A 26,142-nucleotide genomic window follows, 5' to 3' on the forward strand; every position below is an offset into this window, starting at 1 on the left:
TCTGCCATGAATACAAAGCCATTTTCATCTGTCTACATACTATAGAAAGAAAAACAATCTTATCTATTCAGTTTTATGTTTCTTAATTTTTTCTGAGATATTACTACCAACATGACAGGTATTACAAAATTTTAAGAGAAATAGATCAATTATTTAATATCAAAATCTAATACAGTTCTTTCTTGACTTACTTTGCCAACAGATCTGGGGAACGGTGGTCTTTGATTTTCAGGAATTAATATTGGAGTTGCCAAAATAGCCCTTTTTTGTCTTGGAATTCCAAGGTTGCCTTCTATCTTTAAGATTTCCTAAAAAAGAAAAAGACCAATTACAAAGATTCTCAAAACAACATTCAGTTGTTATTTCCATTCCCTGCATCTTTAGACAAAATTAACATGAACTACCAGAATCTAATTTTTGTATTATATGTTTTCCAGAAATTAGTGATAACATATCAAACTATTTATTTAAATCTGTCAGGTTACTGGACTTACTACAAGTGACAGTAGACAGGCCATATTCATTTTGTGTTCCTGTAGACTGATTTTAAACCTAAGCAAGTATGTCTACCATCCTAACCTGATGACTGCTTAAATCATAAATCTTAAACAAGGTCTGGCTTACCTCAAATACTTGCATGAGACCTGTAAAAAGCCACCCTTTAAATGTCTTACAGAATTTTCACAATTTTCACCTCTCAAATTGCATTTATATTAGGTCGCTTCTCAGTGCAGACTTTTTAATGAGACAGAAATTACAGATGAATTTGCTGAGACTGTCCCCAGCTAATGAACTCTTAATAAACACCAAAAGCTTGTAACTTAAAAATAGACACCAAAACCCAGGTGTAACTTACAACATCAGCTAGTAGGTTTTTTTTTTTTTTATTGGGTGTTTTAGGTTGTTTGTTTGGGTTTGTTGTGGTGTTGGTTTTGGGGTTTTTTTCTTAGAGAAAACTTCATGCTACTATATCAGAAAGAACAAAAGTAGAAATGGTTTAATACACCAGCCTTACTTTTCCTGCTGCATATTCTGGAGTATTTAGTTCTAGCTGAGCTTCAGACAACTCAGCACTTTATGAGCTACAGCAAACTCTTCACAGTGGCCTCTGGCCCCTAGAAAACTCTGTCACACCTTTGCCTTCCTTCCCCATCTGCTCTCTGATCCTCTGTGCTCTCTCTGCATGAGCTGCAGTTTCCCAGAGACCACCCTCTCCCTTTTGCTTCCTCCTATGGTCTCTGCAACTCTCTTCTCCAAGCACAGTTACTACCAAGGTCAAAAACAGCCTCTCCCCACCTCCCAAAGCTCCACCTTGATCGAGGCCCCTTTTTGAAAACAAAATAAACCAAAAAAACCCAAACCAAAACAACGCACAAATTTGTACTGTGTTGGGAACTGTGAAACCGAGAAAGATTTAGATCACTACTATTCATTCAAGTTGTTGTGACAGTTTTACAACAGAAATCATAGGTTGAAAGTAAAAGTCTAATTCCAATAAGGTAGTTACATCCTACAGATGACACTTTTCTCTGCTCTCTTAATGCAGAAACTCCAAAACCCTAAGTTTCTCAGTTCTGGAATCCATGTTGTTGTTTTAATAGCTGCTGCTTTATTATATAAGGAGTTTTCTTGGTGGCACAATCTGGTTATCCATCAGTCAAGAACTCCACAGGCTGCTCTTGCTGCCATCTGTAGAGGTGCCTCCCATCTAATGAGTTTATCATCACCAAAACACTGCTCCACCTCTGCTAACTTTAGCATCACTTTTCAAATTTGACAACAAACAGCAGCAAGGGAAACTCAAGTCTTCAACAGTTAGCTTTAGTCACGATAAAGTCAAAGAGCAGCGGGAACCACGCAGAGAATCCCTTCTCACAATTTTGCCAATTTTCTTAACTTTTTGAGGCTCACCCTGATACAGCGTTCCCATCTCTCCCAAAGGCTTTGCCACTTCTCTCTAATCTTTCAGTCTGCAGGCCACTTGGGTCCCTATTTTTGTCTTTCAATTCCTCTCCCAAAAGAATTTTCCTTAATAAAAATTCATGAGAAAGTTCAAGACAAAAACATCTGAAGTGTCAAATAAAAAGGAAAGAGCTGAATTCTGTCCAAAGGCAAATGCACAGAGCAGTAAGCTTTCAAAATCACTTACACTGTAAACACAGCAGACAGTTTGGCTGGCATGTGTCTGTGACATTTCTAAGGAGAGTAAAAGTGACTACCAGTACGTCTAAAAGGAAATATCAGTTCTTTAGCTCAGCAGCAGCAGTGCTCAACTGATCACAGTTTTCACTTGGGCTAACTCCTATCTTCATGGTTGCCCTTCAGCTCATGAAAACATAAGGAAGTACTCCCAGATGCATGCTCTCTGGGAATGAGCAAGACATTTATTCAGATTTACATCTCTTTGTATCACAGAATCATTGAATGGTTTGGGTTGGAAGGGACCTTTAAAGGTCATCTAGTCCAACCCCCCTGCAATGAGCACAGACAACTAGATCAGGTTGCTCAGAGCCCCATCCAACCTTGAATGTTTCATATTTCTTTCTATGCTAGTTTGAGAAGTAGAAGAAATTTTCAGATTGTTCAATATCTAGTTCTCCCAATTTTGGTACTCATAGATCCATAAGCAATTAACGCATCACTTTCTCATGACAGGTTATCCTTACACTTTCCCAGAAGGTCCACACATGGAAGAACCAGCCAAATTATATTCAATGAGTCAACGCTGCAGTCATTAATACAAAACAATGAAATTCTAAAGGAAAGCAGGAGGGCGGTAAGACTTAAGGCCTTCAAGTCCAGACTTCCAAGCAGGACTTTGGAACAAAAAAAGGAAGAAATAGTATTATTGGTTTGTTTCTAAGCACAATTAGTCTGCTGCATGGAGAAGAAAGCTTCTGCAGATTGGTCAAATGTAAGCACTTCTCTGAGTATGCTTCACACTGTTTGTTCTTCAAATCTCAGTGTTGGTTTTTAAATAGTGATTTCTTCATGATTATTTCTCTCTTTCTCATCATCCCCTGGTGTCTAACAGCAACATGACTGATTAAATGAGTAGCCAAAAGCATCACTATGGAATGCAGGTAAACAGAAGGGAAGAAAAGGTCAAGAGTACTTCACCAACACATTTAATAATTCATTGCTGTTTGTGGTTATCATAATGATTTCCCCATTTGTAAAGAACAGGGAAAAAGAAAGAACATCTTGCTTAATGCCAAGCAGCCGCAACTGACAGTTTGATCTTCAACCAGTATATAAGACAGAAACCAAGGAATCTGAAATTGTATGTGCACTTAGCACCTGATTCAACAGTTAAAACACTGAAAAGATTCTCATTCATGGGTGGATATACTGCATATATAATAATTTTTACTGAATTCACCTATTTAATTTCTTGAAGAAGCAATTCACAAGGGATATGAAATCACTCCAGATAGAGTTGGTACTTTTAGTCCAAATTTTCTTGTAATGTCAGGCTAACATTATAACAGGAGCCTTCTTTTGCCCCTTGACATAAGTGAAGCCCACAAAGGAGTTTTCCGTCATCGTTGCTGGAACCAGCTGATCAAAGAGTACAGTACCTACCATGTCTTTGTAGCAGCCATGACTCCAGACAAGTATTTATGTGCCAGAAGTCTGGAGAGCTTAGAATGGCATTTTCCAGATGTGTGGTGTTCAACCAGCATCCAGAAAGCCAACGGCTATGATTACCATCTGCTTCTCCCACACCTGCTGCTTTGTACAACAAAAAGAAACCTAAGGTGTATGTCCAGAAATATCCATCCACAAGCAAAATTTTAAACATATATGTATTATAATAAATATATGTCTTCCTATGAAAAGTGCACCAAAAATAAAAATTCTGGTTTTCTGAGTGGTTTTGGCATTTGTTTGTTTTAAACCAAGATGGTAGGACAGAAATCCCACCAGGTTCTTTATTTTTACTATTTAACTGCAATATCACATTTGTGATCACTATCTTTCAGCTGCTGGTTTTCAGTGGATTACATTATCAGAATCCACCTATCATTTCAATGTCCACCATTCATAACCAGCTTTTACACCCTATTTTTTACTTCATTAAATTCCCTTTCTAGACATGGAATTGGTACAGCAATAGTTCAGCACCCAATATGCTGATTCACTGGCAACAAAGCTTGATTCCCTATTCACATTAAGCAAGCAACAAACACAGCCTCCTCATTTTTCCAGCATTTAGGTTAGGCTTTTATTGAAAGATACCAGCCTGCCCAAACTATGATGCTACGCAAATTGCAATTTCCCTAGATCCCTTGAGAACTCTCCACTCTGTTTTGTTTTTCTTTCTTTTTACCAGGGGTTCTTGGGAGCATTGCAGTACTTGAACATTTGAATGAATGGCCTAGTCACTATCCAGTAGCAGGCACCATTACTCTTGGCAAAGAAAATTTCATTAGAACTTGTCATGGGAATAAGGTGGCTGAATACTGATATTGATTTGTCACAATAAGGGTTGGAAACATCACTGGAGTGGCAATCTGCAATCCACTATGGTAACCAGAAAGTGGTTGAGTGTCTTGCCATTTATTTGTTTTTATATACTGAGCTTGATGGTATAAAATGAGGTCAGTCCCAAACACAAAAAAAATAAAATTAATTGGATGCTTGTTGCAAGCAAAATTCCTCTGAAGTAGCAAATGGGATGTGGTATTCAGTGGTATATCAGTCTTCCTACAAAATAACATGACTAGATAAGACTGAAAAACTAAAACTGCATGCAGACCAACTTAAGAAGAAATAACCTTTATAAAATTCTCAGCTGAAATTTCACAAGTAGTTGCTTTATGTGTGTTATTTCTATCATCAGAATATTGTTATTACCAGCAGTATTAATAGTTAATGATTTCTAAAACATGTGCCGAAGCAGAAGAATATTTCTCATGCTGTTAATAATATGAAAACCTAAGAAATGTGCTGGAACTTCCTTTGTAAGTTAAAGAACAACTGTTGAAACAAATAATTAACTCAATGAATAAAGTTAAGAATTGCAAAGGTCAATGGCATACACACAAACATCTGCTCAAAAGTAGTCTGTCCTCAATGCCTGTAAATGTCACCCTAAGAATCACATTGTATGCTTCAGAAGAGCAAACCCAGCTAAAATCTAGCATGCTAAGGGGAATCAGTTATATCAGAGCATATAAGCTTCCAGGCTTCTGAAGCATGGTCAGATATAACATCTGGGTAATGGAAACTGCTGGTGGAACTTGATTTAATTACGCTGGGTGTTTCTACTATTATAATTGTTACATAAATAGAGAGGCAGATCCTTACACTGCCTAACCAGTATACATGTTAACTTCATAGATACTTGGTAATCTCAGACTACAGCTTTGCTACTGTGCCATTCATCTAGCTGTGCTATATGTATTTTTATAGGATGGAGGTTCCTTTCATCTTTTGAAGAGTCAAGAACATATTAGGAAAAATTTCATTCTTGTTCAAGTCATTCCGTCATGTATAAATCATAACTACTTTAATGCTAATTTATTCTAAAGTGTTTTTGTAATGCATATGTGACAAAACGTCAACTATCGTGGAGACAAATATGAACTTTTGCTTTGTGAAATGATACTTTCCATTATTGCCCTGAACCTCTGCAGTATCTTTTCTGATGGAAAAGTCCTGTTTCTATTCAAGTATAAGTTTCGTTTATCTTCACACCTGTCTTATTCCGTGTCAGGGAAGTTTTTCTATAATAATGGACTAAATGCCATTAACTTTTCTTTTGTACACATTAACCATGGGAGTTACCTGTTCTGAGAATAATATAGAGATGACAACCAAGTGCCTTTTCTTTTTTTAATTAACATTTCAGACTTTCCTTATCATCATTTAGTGACTGTTGTTTTCATTTTGAACCATTTGTGAATCACCCCCTTTCAGGAAATCTCGTATTGGTTCCACACTGCTCATTATATATAATGAGGTATCCCTTATACACAAACAACCAAATATGCTCCGACTGACTGCATCTGTCAAACAGCATTGCAAATATGGGCTTAAGGAAAAATACAACGGCTGACCTTATGCCTCTGTCTTCACTAGGATACACTAACAACACATCACTTATCACCATTAAAAATACCCTTCTCCCCATCTCCACTGTGTTTACACTGGTTGCAAAGCAAACAAAACCAGACTGCTTTTACAACATGCCAGAAAAAAAATTCAAAATTGTTAAAGATGTCCCAAAACCTTCAGCACCTTAAGTAAACGTAGCATAAATAAGGAAAGCACTTGCTGATGCAATTGCCAAGGCATATGAGCCTTAAGAAGTGTCCTATAATAAAAATTTACCCTGAAAACATTTTTTTGGGGCTTTGGTTTTCTTTTTGCTTTTAATGAAAGCATCTCCCATTGGGTTAGATACCAAACCGATATTGAAATTAGTACTAGACACATAGTGGAGTTCTGAAACAATTAAAAACTTTCACAGATCTGATCCTTTTGAGACTTAACCAAAGCCACATGGAAAATTCATTGCACAGCATGGACACAAAGCCTTAACTTCTTACTCTTAATATTCCTACTGAGTCCACTGAGTGGACTCCTTTATTCACTTCTATTGGAGGAACTCAAAATGTGAGAGCTTCCCTTTAACCCCCAGCAAGCTTCACACATACTGAAAACATCCTGATCTCCAGAGTGAGAAGGAGAAAGAACACACAGAACACATATCTCAATTCTAGGGCATGATAAATGAATCAAAGATGAAACTTTTTTGGTGGGGCACTAACCTATATAAAGCCACAAAATCTGTGGATCAGTAGCAGACAATTGACAACTCCAAACATGGAATAACACAAGCAGCCATGAACAAGCTGTTCCATGTTTCACTTCTGGGATATAAGGACAATTTCTAATAATGAAATGTATTTCTTATGTAAAACAAACCCTTGAAATAAATAGAAGTTGTCCTACCTTGGAAAAAACAGCTTTCTATGCCTTGCTGCAGGGCAACCAGCTATAAGTATAGGGAAGAAAGCTAACACATTTTATATCCATGTTCTGGATTGCTCAAGTGCTATGGAATTCATTGCATTATAACAGTGCTGCACAAAAGCAATTTCATGATACCCTAAAGCAATAATACTGTAAGTTAAAGTCATGTATACTGTTTAATAGATATAGCGGCTGCAGTCCCAGTCCCATGTCTGAATGGATGCATAAAATGCACTTCTTCCTACCTCCTACAAGGCTCCAAGCTGTGATTGCAATTAAAACCTTCTCAGTCCTGCTCCCCAACCATTTTTTAAAGGTCTATTGCCACATACTCCTTGTTATCCCTCAACTTCATCTTCATTCCCTCAACAAAACAACCTCTCATCTAATTCTAAACAATTATTATTTGCCTTGCTATTCTTCTCTAAATTCTGCATGATCCTTCTGTTCTTCATGTGCACCTCCTGCATTCTCAAGTAACACCTCACTTTCTCTTGCTCCAGGTCTCACTGTAATTCTGCAAGTCCTGTTTTTCTTTGTAAAACATTCATTTCTTAACATTTATTTTGAATTTGTTTCTCTTGAACACTGATGCTACAACTCAACCCAAAAAGAAGTCATCTCAAATTTGCATTTTTTTCCAGAAATACCTTTTTTTTTTTTTAATATGTTTATGCTTTTTTATGAGCAACATCTGTCTTGGCATTACCACTCCAAAGCTTCCCTATTTCACCCATCTTTATCAGATAGCCCATTCCATTCCCCCACCAAAAGCACAGCCAGTGTCAAAATTTCTGAAATCCTAGTAGATTTAGGAACACTTCTGGTACAGGTGCTTCAACTCATTCAAGACAAGAAAAGTAACAGCAGTTCCTCACAATGCCATATTTTAACCCCTGGCTTTCTCGTTAGAAGCTAACATGACATTCAGGAAGTACTGCAGCAAATAGACTTGTATATGCCACAGATCTGTCTAGAGCTGGTGAAATCCACCCATAAGACATCCAGGACCCTGTTCTCTCCTCCCCTGCCTTTTTCCCAATGCACAGCCACCCAAGCCAATTCAAGGAATCTATAAATTCTGTCAAATCACAAGAGTGGCATTTTAAACTCAGTGTGCATGGTGTAAGCAGCAATTCAAGGAGGAGGAGAGCAGAAAGAGAAGGCCCTTGTTAAGCTACCAGCAGACCCATGGATTCCAAAGCTTCCAGGTCATTGTTTCTCACTTCAAATAAAAGCAGATCTTTATTTAAAATGAGAAGTAATTCATGTCATGTTGGACAGATACACACATTAAATGTTATCCATTCCTTCTCTCACAATATATCACTCATCCTGACTGTCCAGAAAAACATCTTATTTTCCCATGCCATAAAATTCACAGAGCCGGGGGGCGGGGGAAGAAATGAGGAATTCAGCCTTTGGCCCGAGATTTCACAAAACTCAGTTAAAAAAAAAAAAAAAATCACAACGCAGACACTCACTGTATGTCCTACAACCCTACCCTGTACATTTTGGCAACCTGAGCTGTGCATGTGCAATCAGTTGGGCACACCCAGATGAATCATACTCTGCACAGCACAGATTACATATAGGAGACGTGGTCATGGGTATTGCAAAAAAGTTGCCAGTTACCTCATGCTGAAAAACAAGACCCTTTTTATTGAGACTCTGAGAAGTCTGTTTCTTGCTGCAGTAAATCAAGGACAGTTAACTGGGAGGAAGTTTCAATACTTCTCTTTTCATGAGAACTGGTACACCCTTGCATGTAATATAATGTCGCAGTCATGTGCCGGTACCACTTCCTTCCTCCTTTCCATTAGATCAGAGCTGTTTTGACTCCTAGTGAAAACAATATGTTACATAAGACTGCAAAGCAGGAATGCATTATATTTAGATCATAGACCTGCACAACAAAAACATCTCGATATATTCTATTAGACTTGACTACGTATGCACAGTGCTCTACAGCGCTGGCATTCTTGTGGTTTCCTATACAGGAGCTGCCAGACTGACAAATGAAGTGGTAGTCTGTGATGAAGACAAAATGCCCACTTAGATCTAGGCTATGGCAAAACTCCTCATTCACCAAGCTAGATTTGAAATTTGGTCAAAAGAGCTGAAATGTTAGTGCATTAATCCACTTCACTGCTTGGTCCAGCTACTCGGAACAAATTAACAGGCATTAACTGAGTCCAAAGAGCTGAAATCATAGTGTATTAATCCACTTCACAACTTGGGCTGTCTTTTTACTCTTCAATACAGACAAATTAACTGACAATAACTGCCTGATACCAGAAGCTTAATTCTATTCTGTGATACAAATAAAAAGACAGTGTTGCACTGTCTTGTGAACAGCTTCTTATTACTATCTGAGCAGTACTCGACTTTGTACTGGACTTTGACTGCATTTGTCAAAGATGAAAATACAAGACCTGAACATGCCCTGTGTTATTTGTTCCCGCCATAGTGACCCAATTAAATTCACAGGACAATGCCCCATTAGTTCCAAACCTTTCATTAGTCTGGACAGTCTTAAAGACCCACATAGTATTACTGAAGAAGAGAATATGCAGGTGAAGTTCTGAGTGAGATGAGAGGTATCTAAAAATTCACATGGCAATAAATCAACTTTTTAAAAAGTATGACTATCAAGACAAAAAAAAAAGTCATTCACTCAAATTTTACTTCTAGATCTAACTTCTATAGAACTTGTAAAATACACTAGTTAGAAATAGCAACATTGTTTTGCTTTTGCCATATCCATTTTGGGGTGGGAAATCAAAGCTCAGCTTTTTTTGCAGAACATTTCCAAAAGAAAAGTGAAACATGCAAGACGGAGACCCAGACATAGGGTTGAAGATCTCAGTGGATTCTCACATTTCTCCTTAATCACATGCTGGCAATTAAGTCTAATTCAAGAAATTCAAAGAGTGTACCTGTCAGGAATCAGGAGCAAATTAATTGCTATACTGGAACAGATCAATGATTCATGAGCAGTATCATCAAGCTGCTAACAATATTAATTGCCACACACTTCAGGAAAAAGAGCCTAAAATGGCAGGAATTATAGTTTACAATAGTTTGAAGGGGTTTTTTTCCTGGATTATAACTGCTGAAACTGAAGTCAAGTACAGCTTTACAATACATGAAATGTGACATTAATAGTTCAGTACTGTATACCATTAAAATTCATATGTTTGGATCTGAGCATTTTGCCCTAACAACCTGCAGCCATAGTAGCATAGAAATATTTGTATTCCCTACTTCACACCTGTTGACTTTTAACTGAGTGTCTCCATGGGATGAGAACAGTCACCACCTACACAAACACCAAGTAAAGAGGTTTTATTAAAGTTTCCTGGCCAAGAGAAGACAGACCCAACCTTACTCCCAGCCTGCATCCCATCTGTTCGGCAACTCCACTGCTACTCCTACAGCCTCGTTTTTGTAACACTGGCCATGGGCTACCTACTCCGGGTTTCCGGTCAGTGGGAAGCAGCATCCAAGATTAATAAAAAGAAATAACAGTCTCAAAACTGTCAGAGCAGGGTTGGAGTGCTCTATAGCTCTTTACTGACTACAATGGAGTGACTGAATAGGGACAGATAGTCCAGTGTTCAAAGCATTCACAGGGGATAGAGAAGATACAGAGTCCTTATTGTTCTAATACAATTGTCTCCAGAGACTTTCTAGCAAACCACATTATTTTAGCACTTACACCCCACAGATCTGAAAAGTCTACTCAAGTCTCTTGATTTCTAATCCAGTGTCTTTCTGAGAAAGAAGTAATGTGTTCAAATGCATTCAAAAACCTGAGCTCCGACCAAAACAGAGCATCATCCACCCCTTAGTTTCCACTTTACTTTTTTGTTCGTATTTCATATTTGTTCAGTTCTGACAGATGAGTTTTATTTTTATCTATATGCATTGTCTTGCTCCCAAAGACACTGAAGTCATTAAAGTCAGACCTGGGATGTCTGCTGCCTTTACTGACACATTGGAATTTAAACAGGAGAATTCTAGAATTAAAAACCTGAGTTCTCGCAGCATGAGCTAAATCAGCAAAATCTCTCTTCTGCTCATAATTATCCATCATGCAGCTAGCCCCAGAAGAATCTTGACTGGACTGTATTTAAATGGCATTATGAATTTGAAAGATTAATTCTTCAATTCTCGTGGCACATGCCAAGTACAAATGTTCTGCTTCAAAATGTGACCAAAGACCCATTGCGTATATCAGATTATTCACAGCATGTTGCTTCTATGAAGTGCAGAATTTCCAAGGAATATAAGAAAATTAATTCTACTCTCCGTTATTCAACTTTCTTTGTACCGTTCTCTTTGGTATCTGAATGTAGCACTGCAACAAAATCAACCTATCAGCTTAGTGCTTAAGGTTCTGGTTGCTATTGCCTGACCGTTTCAGAGTGAAGCACTGTGTCAGTTTCTTAGCTTAAAATAGCTTTATTTTGCTGAATTTATCTCATAGAGACAGGTTAATAAATTGCAGCATTCATAATTTGATACATTTTGGCTCTGTTTCAGTTTACAAACTGTCCATTAACAGACCTTGAAATCTGTGAACAAATACATTACCTACCATTATAAGCAAGTTTCTCAGATGAGTAATTTTTGATCTTCAGATTGCTCAGGCAGTTGCTTAGAAACATTTGTCTGTATTAGTTACACAAGTCATGTGGTATTATTTTTCTTTTCAGATTGGATAGCTTCTGTGAATAAGCAACAGAGCATGAAATGCAAATTTCATGATATAAAATTCAAAACTTGCTTTTGGCAAGGATTTGATTTATTACATTTACAGCACAAGATGAAAACAAAAAGGTTATCTCTGTGATCTGAATGACTTGACAGGGTAAGTAATGCCTGTGCCACTTGGAGAACTAGTGGCATAAATTGCAAAATCAAACAACAACAACAACAAAATTTAAAAAAAGGAATTGCATGGAATCAGTGGAGAGAGTGGCCTAGGGAGCTTATTTGGCTGAAAAGATTATTCACAGAAACATAAGATGATAAATAGGATGGAAGTTTGGAATAATCTTGCTACGGAATGAAACAGAACTTGTGCAATAATTCATTTTACTAGTTATCTAGATTGAAATTATGGGTTTCATTTCTACTGATAAGTACTTTGCAGGGATTAGTACTTTCCTAGATTAAAGCATAGGTAGTTAGGTCAGAAAAAAATCATGGACATTCAAGTAAACTATTATTTGCCTTTTTCAGAGTTTTGAGCAAGCAAAGAAAGAGAAGCAAATGTTCATATTGATAGTAACAATCATGTCTCATTCAATAATTTTGAAAAAGTATTCACTAGTATCTCATTGTAGATTATATAAAAATACAGTAGAATCTTTTTTTCTGCTGATGCTATCAGTATGAGAAACACTGAAACTCACACCTTTTTGCTTCTTTTAACTTTATAAAAGAATGACTTGAATTTGCCTAAGTGTTTCTCAACTGACAGTAGTGATTTTTCTTCTCTATTGGATGCAATAATTTATAGCAGCAAAATCATTGGTTCAAAACTAAACATAGAATTTTACTAGCAGAGGGTACTTTCAGTTGAAGAGAGCCAAATATGGTAAAACTATGTTGCTGAGCATGCTCTCAGACTATGATCCAGGCTACTTCTACAAACTATAAAGCCTACATTCAAAATATAGCCAAAGTCATGACGACCAAACCAAACAAACCCTGAAGGAGGAAATACTGTTAAAACAATGGAGAGAAACTTAAAAAAAACAAAACAAAACAAAAAAAACAACAAAAAAAAGACACACAAAAAAACCACAGTACTTCCCTCCTCCCCCCCCGCCCCCCCAATAAATATTTAAACCCAGGCTGCAAGGACTGATCGACAATAAAACCATTTGCAAAGACAAAAATATATCTGAGTTTTTGCTGAATTGTAATGTCACATTAGAATATAAAGGCATTGGGTCTGATTTTTAGTGACACTTGTGATAGCCAACAGAGATGCATCTCATGCCACTACTAATCAGGTAAAGTCTCTAACTTCCCTGGTACTCCCTTTTCAAGCCAGCAGCAATGCTAGAAACTAGTGCCAGTGGGTCCCAAATGACAGCAAGTGTGCCTAGCAGCTGAAGCCTGACTTCAGTGCAAAATATTTGTGCCACCTATGATTTAAAACAGGCTTAGTTTTCAGTGGACTATGACTAACCCATGATTAAGATAAAATCCTTCTGCTAGCAGAAACAGCATTGAGCAAATGTGAAATATGTATGCACAGTCCTTGCTTACTGTTTAACAGCCTATCTCATAAATCTTAGTAAAGGCATTCCACAAAACCAGCCAGAAGTAGTGTCACACTCTGAGCACTTCTTTCAATATTCAGTCAAATGCCAAAGTGTTATGAATGAAGTATTAAAACACCGAATATTAATTTGATTTTTAAAAAGTATAAATTTTTATTTTTTAGCAAAACCAAATTCTTCAATAAACCTGAATTTCTTCACTGCATACTTTCAATGCTTGTATAAAAACTTACACTTTTCTTAAATACCAAAGAATCACTTTTTTTTCCCCTCCCTCTTTTCTCTATCATGCATCTCAGTCAGATTGTGCTCATCCACTTTAAATACTGTGTTACTCCCTTCATAGCTGCATACAGAAACTTGGTTTAAGGAATATGAGCTTATAAATTGCCATTCTTTGCCTGTCTTTTAAATAAGGCAGAAAAAAAAAACCCCAAACACCAACATCCTGAGCTAAGATTAAAAGCTGCATTCATATTAAAGAATGGTGTCTTTTTACCATTGAAACTGAAGCTGTAGATTTTTCTGTGCTGATAAAGTACTACAGTGGGCAAAGAACTTTCTCATAATGAACACTGCTGTAAAACAATTTATCTACAAGAAAGGAAACAAGTTTGCATAATCCATTTATGGTTGATTCAGCTTTAAAGGAATTTGTTATATAAATATATCTTGCCCTGGGGATTTTTTTTGCCAAAATAACTAATGAAAGTGTTTGAGCAACTTAACACTGATAATTAATACGATTTTGCAGTATTGCAATGGACAACAACATCTTCCCACGTACATTAACCATTTAACAAGAGAAAAGGAAAAAACTTATAGACTCCAAGAGCAAAATACATCAGAAAGTGGAAAATGAATTAACTTAGCACTTGCAAAAATGTTAAGTAGGTGACGTGTTTTAACTGATCATCAAAAGGTTTTTTACAGTACTATCTAAAAAAACATTCCATAGCTCAGTAATTATCACTTTAAAAATCTTAATTAATAGTTCATCAATTGTTCAACTGACATTTCTAATATTCTGCTATCATGCTAGAATGTTTCACTAAACATAATCAAGTACCATTATGTTGTTATATACTTAGCTAGCAATCACAAGTTATGTTTTAAGTTTAGGTGTCAATACTAAATCATCAAGAAGGATTATCACAGGTAAGTCTCTCACAATCTCATCAATAATGCCTTGCCAACTACAATTCTGTAGAGACTTAAAATTTACAGTGAACCTTACCTGCTTTTGTGGTCACATAATTATTTTTATTATGCTTTGTGGCAATGTTGGCTGCCAGAAAAGGTTGTCCTAAAATCCCAGTGTGACAAAAATCAATTTTCAGATGCAAATGAGGGTGCCATAGGTGACATTTTTCATACCCAATAAATTGCCTGTCTGTGGCTTTGAACTAATGGACACATAAACAAGAGAGACTGGTGCCAAGGTATTGCATTATAATCTTAGCAAAGTTTTATGACACTCAAGCTACAAGCTGCAAAGAGAAACTAAAACAGAGGGAGGGGGCATGAACAATTTGAGGAAACCTGTAAGAATAGATATAGCTATTTTTTTCTTTTTTTACATTATTTTCCTTTATTTTTTTTCTGTGCTCCAATCTCTGATCTATCTACTTCCCCCCCCCCCCTTTTTTTTAATTTCAGTGGTCTTCATGACCCCTTCTGTATGCCACAACTTCTACTTCATTATTATTATCCACCTCTCCTCTTTGTCCCTTACCTGTCTTCCCAGTTTCTCTCCTAGATAATTTGTACAAAACAGGATTCCTTCCTGTTAGTATTTTTTAATTCTGGCAACATTGTTTCTATTTATTTCCACCTCCTTGAGGTGATAGACATTCCCTGGCAGTGAAATTATTTGAAGCCACCTCTCTGTAGCTGACTCTGCAAAACCAGTGTGAAGAGCCACTAAGGAAGACCTCAAAACTTTGGCATGTACTTCCAAAGCAAGATGTCCAGAGGACAGCATGGAAACACAGTTTATCAGTGCTATTAGGAATCTTTACAGCAGTTAAGTACAGGAAGACCTCAGATTAAAGCGGCTGATCTGAATATCTGGGTAATGAAGCAGAACCAGCAGGCAGGCATCTCAGTGATGTCTCACCAACATCTCAGGGAGCCATGTCCCTCCTCAGGCACTGGGTCCACATAAGACTTCAGTTGAAGTCTGCAATGTCAGACCGCTTTGTTTACTACACAGACACAGGGATTTCAACCAGATCACTCTGACAGGTGTTTTTTTCTTTTTTTTCCCTTTCTTTTTCTCTGCATCACAAGCACTTCAATTTTTTTATTAAATAATGAAGGGATATAGATTAGTTCTGAGTTACTAAATCTGTGTACTTACACCACAACTACATTTAAACTTTCTGAGAAAATATGAGAAATATACTGGAAATAGCATTACCTTTAAAAACAACAAAGACTTTAAGTGACCCCACTGCTCATGTCAGATATGGCTACACTTCAAAAACATGGAGGTCTGCATTTGCACAAAACAAATAGCAGGGTTTTTATAGGCTTGCCTGAAGCTTATCTTGAATAATCACAAACTTCTTGAGCCTGTAAATTTAGGTTAGAAGTCCTGAGAGATATGTACACTTGCAATACAAATAGAAACATGATAAAAACAATATTTTTATGCTATGTTGATAGTATTGTTTCCAACTATAGCTAAAATGAAAGATATGATTACATAATAGCTTTTCAAACCCCTTCAAAATATTTAAGTAAAGTTCAAATCTTAAGCTTTTGAAACTTTAATCTTGAAATAAAGATCAATCTTTTTGTTATTTCACCTTTCTCTCACGTTACGAAAATATGAACAGTACTAAAATGACAAAGAAATTAATCCTGCATCAGACTTATACCCATGCATATCCAGTTGCAAGACTGGGATAATAATTTGGGAAAAAAAATTAAGACACACTCTTTTCAACCTTTCATCTTGGCATCCTCAATAAATAATAGAATCGCTACTGGTGCTCCTTATTTGTGTTTTGAGTTCTGTCTGTTTTGAGGTAGGAGGGAGAAAAAGGTATTTTCTTCTGCTGCACAGCTAGCTCCCTCCTCCTGAAAAATCAGAGCTCTCTCTCTAAAGTCAGTAAACCTTGACTTTGCCTGTCAGCATCATCAGCACGACAGGGAAGCAGAACAGGCTTCTAATACTGTGCAGGCATAACTTTGAAAAGACAGTTTTAAACTTCTGTTTATGCCACTTGTCTGGTTGGCCAAATACCACTAGTGTATTCCTCAGAGGCAACAGTTTATTCCCATTGCCAGAGCAACGCCTGGCAAGGCGTGCACGTGGAATTCAGGGCAGTGTGCCACAACCATCTCCACCCTGTTTTTCTGAAAAGAGAAATCATGATGGAAAGTATGTAACATACTGTTCCCTGCCTTTTAAGGTTACCACAGAAATTTACTTCGCAAGCTAGCTAATATATACAGCTTTTCTTTCTTCCATCACTCCATTTCTGCATGGTCTTGTAACCCATGCAAATATTTGGAAAGCAAGTCTTTAATTCCAAAAGCCCACAAGTTACTTTGGTGGCCAAATTCCCTGATCAGATTAACTATCTGTATCACTGCTGGTAATGCAAAAAGGGCCTAAGTAGAAAATGCCCAGGTGGTGGAGAATTACTTTCTAGTAAATCTACACCACAGAAGAGTACCATGGTCTGTTCATCCTCTACAAGCACAACAAGTACTTCAGGGTTGCACACACTATATATTGGCATCGGTTAATGTAGAGCTCAATTTTACCCTGTTTTACAGTTCTTCCTTTCTGGAAGCAGCTTCAAATTGTATGGACAAAAAAAACTACCCACAAGACTAAGAAATAGGCCCTAGGATTTTCAGCTTTTTCTGATGCTGAACTAGATTTGACCAGATCAGAACTCCCAGCAGCAGAAGATGCCAAAAGATCAATTGCAACAGATTCACCAGTTTATCTGTGTTAAACAACAGCAAAACAGAAACTGGAATAATATATATATATTAAAAAAAACATCCAAAACACAAAGGAAAAAATTCCTAGATACCAGATATATTCATTGACAGTATATCAGGAGCAAAAGATTAACAAACAACTTTGGTGAAAAATCTGCTGAGAGGTAGCTCTACAGTTCTGATCTCCACTACTACTGTCTAAAGCTATTAATTTATACAAGAAGTTAATTTAAAAATAGAAGATATAATGCAGCATAGTTTTATGAACCCTTACTAAATGTAGAGCCCTAGGGCTCAGTGTACTTTCATTTTAAGTAATTGTCTTCCACATGTAAATATTAAAGACTTAAATATACTGGGATAAATGAATTTAGACTTGCTAAAAGGTTTCTATAAATAGCCCAATATTATGTCACTTCTCCAGATAGTCTGCTTTGTTGACAGTTATTATAAGAACAGAGCATTCTGGTTTCCCTGTAGTGAACATGAAACAGTCACCTAAGGAAAACCTTTCATAATTAGAACAAGGCAGGTACTAAACCTATGCCTTGGCTTATCTATGTATTTGTAGCTGGAGTTCATTAACTTGTCAGCATTGATTCCTTTTGAATAGGAAAGTGAAATGAAAAAATGACATGCAAATCAGTATCAACTGTTAAGTCATGTTCTCATTTAGCACAGTGTCAGTTATGAAATATTGAGAATTAAGAAGAAACTTTCTGGTGAAAAAACATGCTTAGTGTGCCATTTTTTCAATAACAGAATTACTACCGTGAATTAAGCTAGTTGTCCCATGATGAAAGTTAGAGCATGTTAGAAGTTAAAGAAAATCTTCTAAACCCTATTTTTATTTTCAGGTATTTTTAAAAACGACATCAAGCTTAATAAATGTGAAAAGCATTTAAGAATATATAATTCATGCTCATTAGGTGGCACAAAAGCTGTGCGGCACATCTATATCTATCTAGAGACATCTACTAAAAGGACTTTCCCATAACTCAGCATTGCACAAGTCCACAGACATAATTTCAGAAAATACATTTTACACATGTGAATTGCACTATTATCAGAAAGGACTACAAATTATTCTTCATGAACATGTGAAATGATAATAATGAAGTGTCAAAGGCCAGAGGAAATTTGTTGGAGGTGAGCATAAGGTAAAGGCAAAGATCTGTTTGTATATCCTGATAGATGCTGAGTTGCTTATTACCTTTCTAGAGAGAAACAGTCAAAGTCAGCAAGCTGTACCTGGTAAACTGCAGGCCACATCAAGACCTCCAAGATGCCACTGCATGTGCCCCCTGAAGTTGAACTCAGATGTAACCCACCAAGCAGATGACTTGGAATAGAGTTAAATCAAACAACCAAGCGTAACAGTTTTAATTTCAAAATTGCTAGGTCTCCACCAGCAAAAGGTTAAAGGTGCCCATTACCCTGTATCTGAATACCTTACCTTTAATATACTTATTGAGCATCTCCATTTTATACACAGAAATCTGAGGCGGAGAGGTATTAAAGCAAAGATTGTCAGCTTTATAATACTTTTTCCTTTTGTCCAGCCTCTGTTTTGTCTGGAAGCTCTTTAGGCAGATGCTCTTTTACTATATGTGTGAACAAGGTCTCAAAAGCCACAATCTTTGTCAGTGCTTCTATACTACTACAGTAAAATGAAGGCGAAATAATGCAAATGCAGAATGTTTTTGCTCTCCCCCTTGATCCTCCTAAACACATACCGTTACACTGGAAACCAGTCTTATCTTCCTATTGTCTAGAGTCAAGATTAATTTCCTTCACCTTATTTTCTTATAGTTTTAATCAAATCACTTATCTAATTCACAATTGTTCTGAAACACATTTTCAATTAATAAAATGATCCTAAATACAGCCTAATGCACTGCGTGCCAACTAAAAGAAAAGACACGATAATTACCAGCAGTGACAAGCAATTGGGAAAGCCATTAAACAAAACCAAAACTTCTCCCCCCGCCAACCCTCTATCCCATATTTTTTGTACCACTAGAAGATACAGTAATTATGTCCCTCAAGTAAATTAGCTACTTTTCTGTTTAGTAGACAAATATTAAAGGAACTCTTTCCCTTTTATACTTCTAACATATTTCCCATATTTTTGCTCTAATTGAATTAAATATGACATATTAAAGCAGGAAATATTCCATTTGGGACACAGACGATTGAACTTTTCTGGCAGATGTTAAATTTATTAAACATAGGACTGAACAGAATCTGCCTTATGGTATTTACAAATTTGAGATATAATTTTAAAGTAATTATAGTCAATACACAAAATCTGGGATTAAAAGCCACTGCGTAAGTGTGAAACTTCTGAGATCCTCTAAAGAGCTACTTGATCAAAAAAGCATTAATTCTGCAGTGATTCAGCTAAGGCACAAACGACATTAAAAATAACAGAAGAATTTTTTTTCCTTGTTTTACAGACACAAAATATAATTGGGATACTGCAACTACCCACTAACATTATGCACAATTAATATTATATATATCAACTTGATGCTAATAGTATCCAATAGAAAGGACTATACCATATGATAGTCTCACTAATACATTCAGTTTTCCTGGCAATTAAACAACATGGAAGCACTAACAATTAACATCAAGGTCACCCTCAAATAAATTTTTATTTGGACACTCCTCACAGCAGATTTATGAGTAGATTCAAAGCTCATTAAAGTGAGTGGAACGACTCCTGTTGACTTAATGGAGATTGTATTTGGTGTACTGCTTTCTGTGTTTTCCTATGACAGATTAATTACACGGTTTTGTGAATAATCATGCCTAAAATCAACCCTGCAACTTAAAGCTTCAAGCCTTACCTCACATATACATGTAACTGTCAGCAATGAGTTTGAGTGTTATAGATATGAGCCAAATTCAGAGCCAAATCTTCCCCAGCTTTGACTTTTAATCTTTAAACTGAAATCTTAACATCCCCTCCCCTTACTTCCTCCTTAATTCCTGATTTGAGGGTCAATATAAAGCATGACATGCTTTTCTGACTTTAATGACCACATCAGCTTCAAAAGGATGGCTGTTGGGAGTTGGAGGGAAGAGAGCAAGCCACATAAGGACAACAAAATACAGCAGCACAGAGAAAATAAAGTTGTCTGCAGATAAAGTCAGAAAGTTACTTAACCTGCCCAGCACAGCTACATAAGCGATAAGGACACACAATTTGTACTATCCATAGTTCTTTTGACATAGATGGGAGAAATCTTTCCCCTACACTAATTCTCATGGGAATAGAATAACCAAAAAGGATAAGAAATGGGTAGAACTTCGCATCATATTAAGTTGATCACACAGAAGAGTTGACAGTTTTTCCCTTGACCTGCTACTGAAACAATTCACCTCTGTTGAATACCAGAAGAGGGGCAAACAAATAAAAATTGCTCAGTATCAAATTGCAGGCATTATTGAAACAGAGTGGATGGAACAACCAATTGTATTAATTTTGAGATTATGATTTTAATTAAGTAGCAGGAATATGACTTTTTTGAAAAAATGTCACATATTGTTCCTCTTTTTTATTGAAGAAACCCAACCTATACATATTCCTATATTTTTTCAACACAAAACTACAAGGCATGCATTGAAAAGAACACATTTGAAAGTCTCTCTTACAAGATATCGCACACTAATATATTAGCAATGTTTCTATAGACATAGCTGGATGTTAAATACACATGAACAGTTCCAATGAACCTCTCAGTACGGAGGTTCAGTTTTAGATATAATTAATGACAGTAAACGAATGAGTCTATAACTGATGACTGTTGACTGAGCCAATACCAAAACAACTAACGAAATCTTCATTTCCTAAATCAGGAGTTCAGTCTAAGTGTTTCTATTTCTAGCAGGCAATTCTGCTGCAAAGGGCTGGTAGGATTAATGCATACTAAATCAAATGCAGACTACTAGTGTAATAATCACCTTAATCTAAGGCACAAGTTTATGGTTTGCAGCAAGAACAGCAATAAGAACAGAAGATCTAGTCTGAATATTCTTGTTGCCAGATGCTGCCATGCTGGAGCACAATGACTGAGTACACCTGGTCCTGCCAGGCATTTTGTCTACCAACATATTCTTTCAGCAGTCATGAATTCCCTATCAAAAAGAAGTGGCTGCCTTTTTATTTCATCTTCAGGGAAAAGAAAAAAAAAAGTCACAGGTATGAAAATATTCTTCCTGTGCAGAGAAGAAACTGCAAAGTGTACTATTTGTCAGCCAATCAGGAATTTTGAATTTACTGCAATTCTTGTTTCCGAGTTCAACAATATCCAAATCAAAATGATGTGCCTCGTGAGAGCACTCAAGTGCCCTATTTCATAGGGGCTGACATGCTATTTTATCACCACACTGCTGTGCTTGAAGGAAACCCTCTGCATTTTGATATAGCTTTTTAAACAATTAGTAGTGCAAACATGAACAGCTTTCTTACTAGCATTTTTGACCTCCCCAAAAATGAAAAGTCAGATGATACTAATGTGTACTAATATCAGTGCATGTATAAAGTTTTCAACACCTCCTACGATAGTCCAGTACTTCACAGGATCATACCCTTGAAATCCCTATACAAAAAATTTCTGTGACAATATCTGAGAATGAAAGTTTGGTACAGTCTTCCAGTTTTTAAAAAACTTGTACTGTCACCTTTCTTCCAGGTGATTAGAGGATAAATCTTTATACAGCACAGCAATGTTCAATACTGTAAAAAAAGCCAGAGAACAAAAAAGAAAAACCAAACAAACCACAAACATTCAACATATTAACATACAGCATCAAATGGGGTCTAGAAGAACCTAAAAAAACAAATTGTATTTTCTTTTTTTTTTCATAGCTTGTAGATTATCATCAAGTCTGCAAAGCATCTAAATCTTCATCTGATGGATATATTTTGCATGCTTGTTCTAGTAACTCTGAAAAGACATTAGGCATCAGGAGGATATGAAAATGCTTAACTCCATGTTGTTTCTTATTAGCAAAGTTCTTAAAGTTCCAGAAAATTTTGTCATTTATACTCATACAATATGCTTTGTCTGAAGGCAAAGTTCACACACACACACAAAAAACAGACTCCAAATTTCCATTTGTGAATACACAGGTCACATCACAACATGTTTGACGGAGGCCGTTTAAAAATCCAAACAAACAAAAAACCCACTACAATTCATCCATACTGCCTTGACATTAAATGTAGAACAGGGTGCTTAGCTACATAAAATATTCAGTAGTTCTCCAGTGTGATTATTACCATTATAGAGACAAATGTACTTTAAAGTTAAGCATTTAACCCATTTCTGATTGATGATGCAAAAAAAAGACTCTCTTAAGCAGTAGAAGCTACAGTATTGTACTAAGATCATACATACAATTTAGTCCACAAGAAGGCTGGTACACCAAGAGCTAGATCCAGCTCTCATTTTAAAAGGATTCTAGTCTATTCCTGATCTTAAAAAGCTGCATATACTAGATCCATGATTCATTTATCTCAAAACCACATGGTAATTCTAGAGATAGCAAACAAATGAAAGACAAAAGTATTTAAAGATAATTTCCTGCTGAGTTCAAATATATGCCAAATGGTTCAACAAGTATTGAACACCAACCACAAGGGTGTTTGCTGACTTGCAAGTAAATAAAGTGTATCTCTTCATAGTAGTTTGAACAGTTGCTGACTAAATGACTTTGTGTTGCCAGAACTTGAATCAAACCAGTTACCAGAACAATTACTAAAAATATTTTAATAAATCTATTCTTACTCACCGCGAAACTTTTTGTTTACTGCTACGCACCAAACTACAGTCATAATGAGGTTGTTAAGAAACTAGATGCAAAATTCAGTCTCTCCTTTCCTACTAGTACATCTGTTTGCCAGTTACCTTAAGCTTCTATCTTTTCCATAGTAATGAAGGACACTGAGGAATTTTAGTGGTGCCAAAACTATGAGCAGCAGCTAATTACCGTACATAGCAGGACTACTGGCCAGTTCAAATCGACCTGCTGCCCCCCTCCACTCTCTTCCTGTGTAATCACTATCCCTAGGTGCCCTCTCAGTAAGAGGGGGAGATAGATAACCAACTAGTAAAACTATTTTTTCTAAGACGGATCAACTGCTTAATGCAAAGGTTATTCAGTTTGATTTGGTGTTGAAATAAGTAGTGAGGAGCTGGATGATTAATAACTCCAACATGACTGTAAATGTTAGCAGAGTTGTTTATTATGGAGATATCAAATTATATTAAGCTTTAACTCTGTCATTCTTATGCTGAATATTTCTTCAACTTGCCTATTTCCTCTAGGTACTGAAGAAAACTAGCTGTAAAATAAGATGCAAAGGAATGTTCTTAAAAGCAACAGAATTGGTATGATCAACAAATAAGGAATTTTAGGTCCAGAAGGAGCCATCTGTCCTTGCAGTGGCAGAATCAATTCTTGGGGGAGGACAAATGTAGATTTTTATCCTGTGATGCTCCATTAAATGCTTAAGATGTGTGCTGAGATAGGTGTTACTGTAATAACCATAATAAATGTTCCTTCAGGTTTGTGAAAACCAGCATGGAACTATTGGGGCAATCATTAGGGATGATTATTGATGTCTCTGATGGAGAGAAATGACTAAACTCTTACTCAGGAAACCATCTTTTCATGTGAATAATTTCTCCTATTACAGCTCTCTCTCAAATCCACCCTGTTTCTGGAAGCTGATGGAAAAAGCTTATGGGGGAAAACATGAGCAATATTTTGTGTTTCTGACACAAAAAAGAACCTTGAGTTTAGTTCTGAACACAACTTAGCTTGCTCTCCTCTTGGAACTGTTTCTGTTCCTTAATAAATCTGAGGTATCACTGGTGAAACCGGAGTACTTGTCATACACTGACTGCACCATTCCTGCATGCCAGATGAGAGAACAACCATGGAAGAAATGGACAATTTTTTCTTCTGTACTAGAAGTCTCACAGGTTCTTCTGGTTTCTGTAATATCTCTTGTTCATTATGGATTTGAGGACATTAAGGATGTCATGGCAATTTTAATATCATATAGAAATCACCAAGTCTTTTTCCCAACCCCCTTATTTAAAAAAAAATCACTCCGTTCCTATCCTGATGTGAAAAAGTATTATGAAATAAGTATCAACAATAAAGATATCTATGCAAATACCTTTTTACAGATGTGTATATATACATATAGACATGCACACACATATATTCTTTCTGTGTACTTAATAGTTACACTTTAAGGATCTTACAGGGTGAAAGCCACTTTATAAATGAAAGATATTACATATCCTAAGAGACATCTACTTATCCTTTATGATCTTGCTTAATGTTCTACTAAATCATGCTTAGCCTGTTGCTTTCCCACTTATATCCTCATTTACTACAATGAATTTTAAATTTAAACCTTTTCCAAATGGTTCTTTTAAATGTCCCCCACACCTCTGGCACAAATTTCCTCACAACTTCTTCAGACTCTGGAGATTAACACATAGGATTGGCATAGTTTTCTCTGTGTCAGAATACTTTTAGGCTGGACTCAGAACAATAACAATTTGAAAAAAAATTATATGTCAGTGCATGATGGTTTATCGCTCATCCACAAAATTTAGTGGATTTTTTTTTAATGGATAAAGGACAGTCAGCATCCCAGATCATAAAAAGAAGCTAATTCAATTCAAAATGTCTTCACACAACTCATCTACCATTCAAACTCTCATAAAAATATTTTAGGGGCAAGAGGTAAATAGGTATTTTCTTGGCACTCTGTGCCAGGGTGAATTTTAGTTCAGATAAAAGACTTCAGCAATCTTTGAATAATCTCTCTCACAAAGATTTATGGAAGCTTTGCCATTAAGTTTTATGGATGAAGGATAAGACCTAAGTGTGTTTTAACAGAAAATAGAATAAAATTGGTTGCATTCCAGAACTACATTTGGTTCTAAGCTTCCACAAAAACCTTAAGTTTTCACCAGAAGCACACCAAGCAATAATGAAAGTGTCCTGTGGATGATACCTGTTACTGCAGGGAAAACAGAGAAGTCTAAATGCAGTTCAGGGCTTGAAGGAATTATGATCTTTATATGTTTTCTAAAGAAATGTGTTCATTTAAAAGTATTTTTGCCTGTCATTTTTCATTAGTCTGTTAATTTGGAATAAGTAACGAGGTTTGGTTTGCATCTGTTTCAAAAATCACCTCATTTCACCTTTGAATCACTGTTAAATGTATTCTATACTTGTCTTAGCTCTACTTGCTACCAAAAAGCACAAAGTCCCTTTTCCTGGATAAATACATCCCTAGCTCACATAAAATCTGAATGTAGATTACCCAGAGAAAAGCACTGAACATTCATGGAAGCTAACACCTTCTTGTTTCACAGTCAATTATTCATGTTTCCAGTCTATAAGACCATTTTTCTCTCCTTAAATAACCAAGTACTTCTCATTTACATGCTGAAGTTGTGCACTGAGGGAAATAGAAGAAAAGCTAGCCCACACGTTTGATCTAAGCATTTATACATACAGTGAATAAACTTACAAGACACACTTTGCCCAAAAAAGGAACATTAAATTAATGAAAACCACCAGTGGCTCATGTTCTTTATAGTATTTACTCTGGTATTCAACACAATATGTAATTGTTGCTATGGCAACTGCCACATCTCTTGGCACCATAATAATTCCTAGATAAATGGATCTTTGTCAGAGCAAACTCCAAAGCCAGTGTATATGAAACCTGCATTTCTTTGGTGGTGGGAATCTGCAGAGTTAAGTTGGAAGTATAAATTCAGTCCAGGCCTGAGGGAAAGCGCAAGACTATCAATAGAGGTGAGGCTCTGCTGCAGAGCTGAGT

The 26,142-nt window shown here is 36.4% G+C and overlaps 1 protein-coding gene across 4 annotated transcripts in view; it reads right to left on the reverse strand.

The window, feature by feature from the left end:
• CDH13 (cadherin 13) overlaps positions 1-26,142 on the reverse strand; it is a 540,036-nt gene that overhangs the window by 332,960 nt on the left and 180,934 nt on the right. For all 4 annotated transcript variants that reach the window (XM_069793368.1, XM_069793367.1, XM_069793366.1 and 1 more), the window contains exon 4: positions 192-308. In XM_069793368.1, coding sequence (XP_069649469.1) covers positions 192-308 — 117 coding nt within the window. The remainder of the gene's footprint in view (positions 1-191; positions 309-26,142) is intronic.

This window comes from Haliaeetus albicilla, chromosome 10, assembly GCF_947461875.1.
Source record: "Haliaeetus albicilla chromosome 10, bHalAlb1.1, whole genome shotgun sequence".
Taxonomy (NCBI): Eukaryota; Metazoa; Chordata; class Aves; order Accipitriformes; family Accipitridae; genus Haliaeetus; species Haliaeetus albicilla.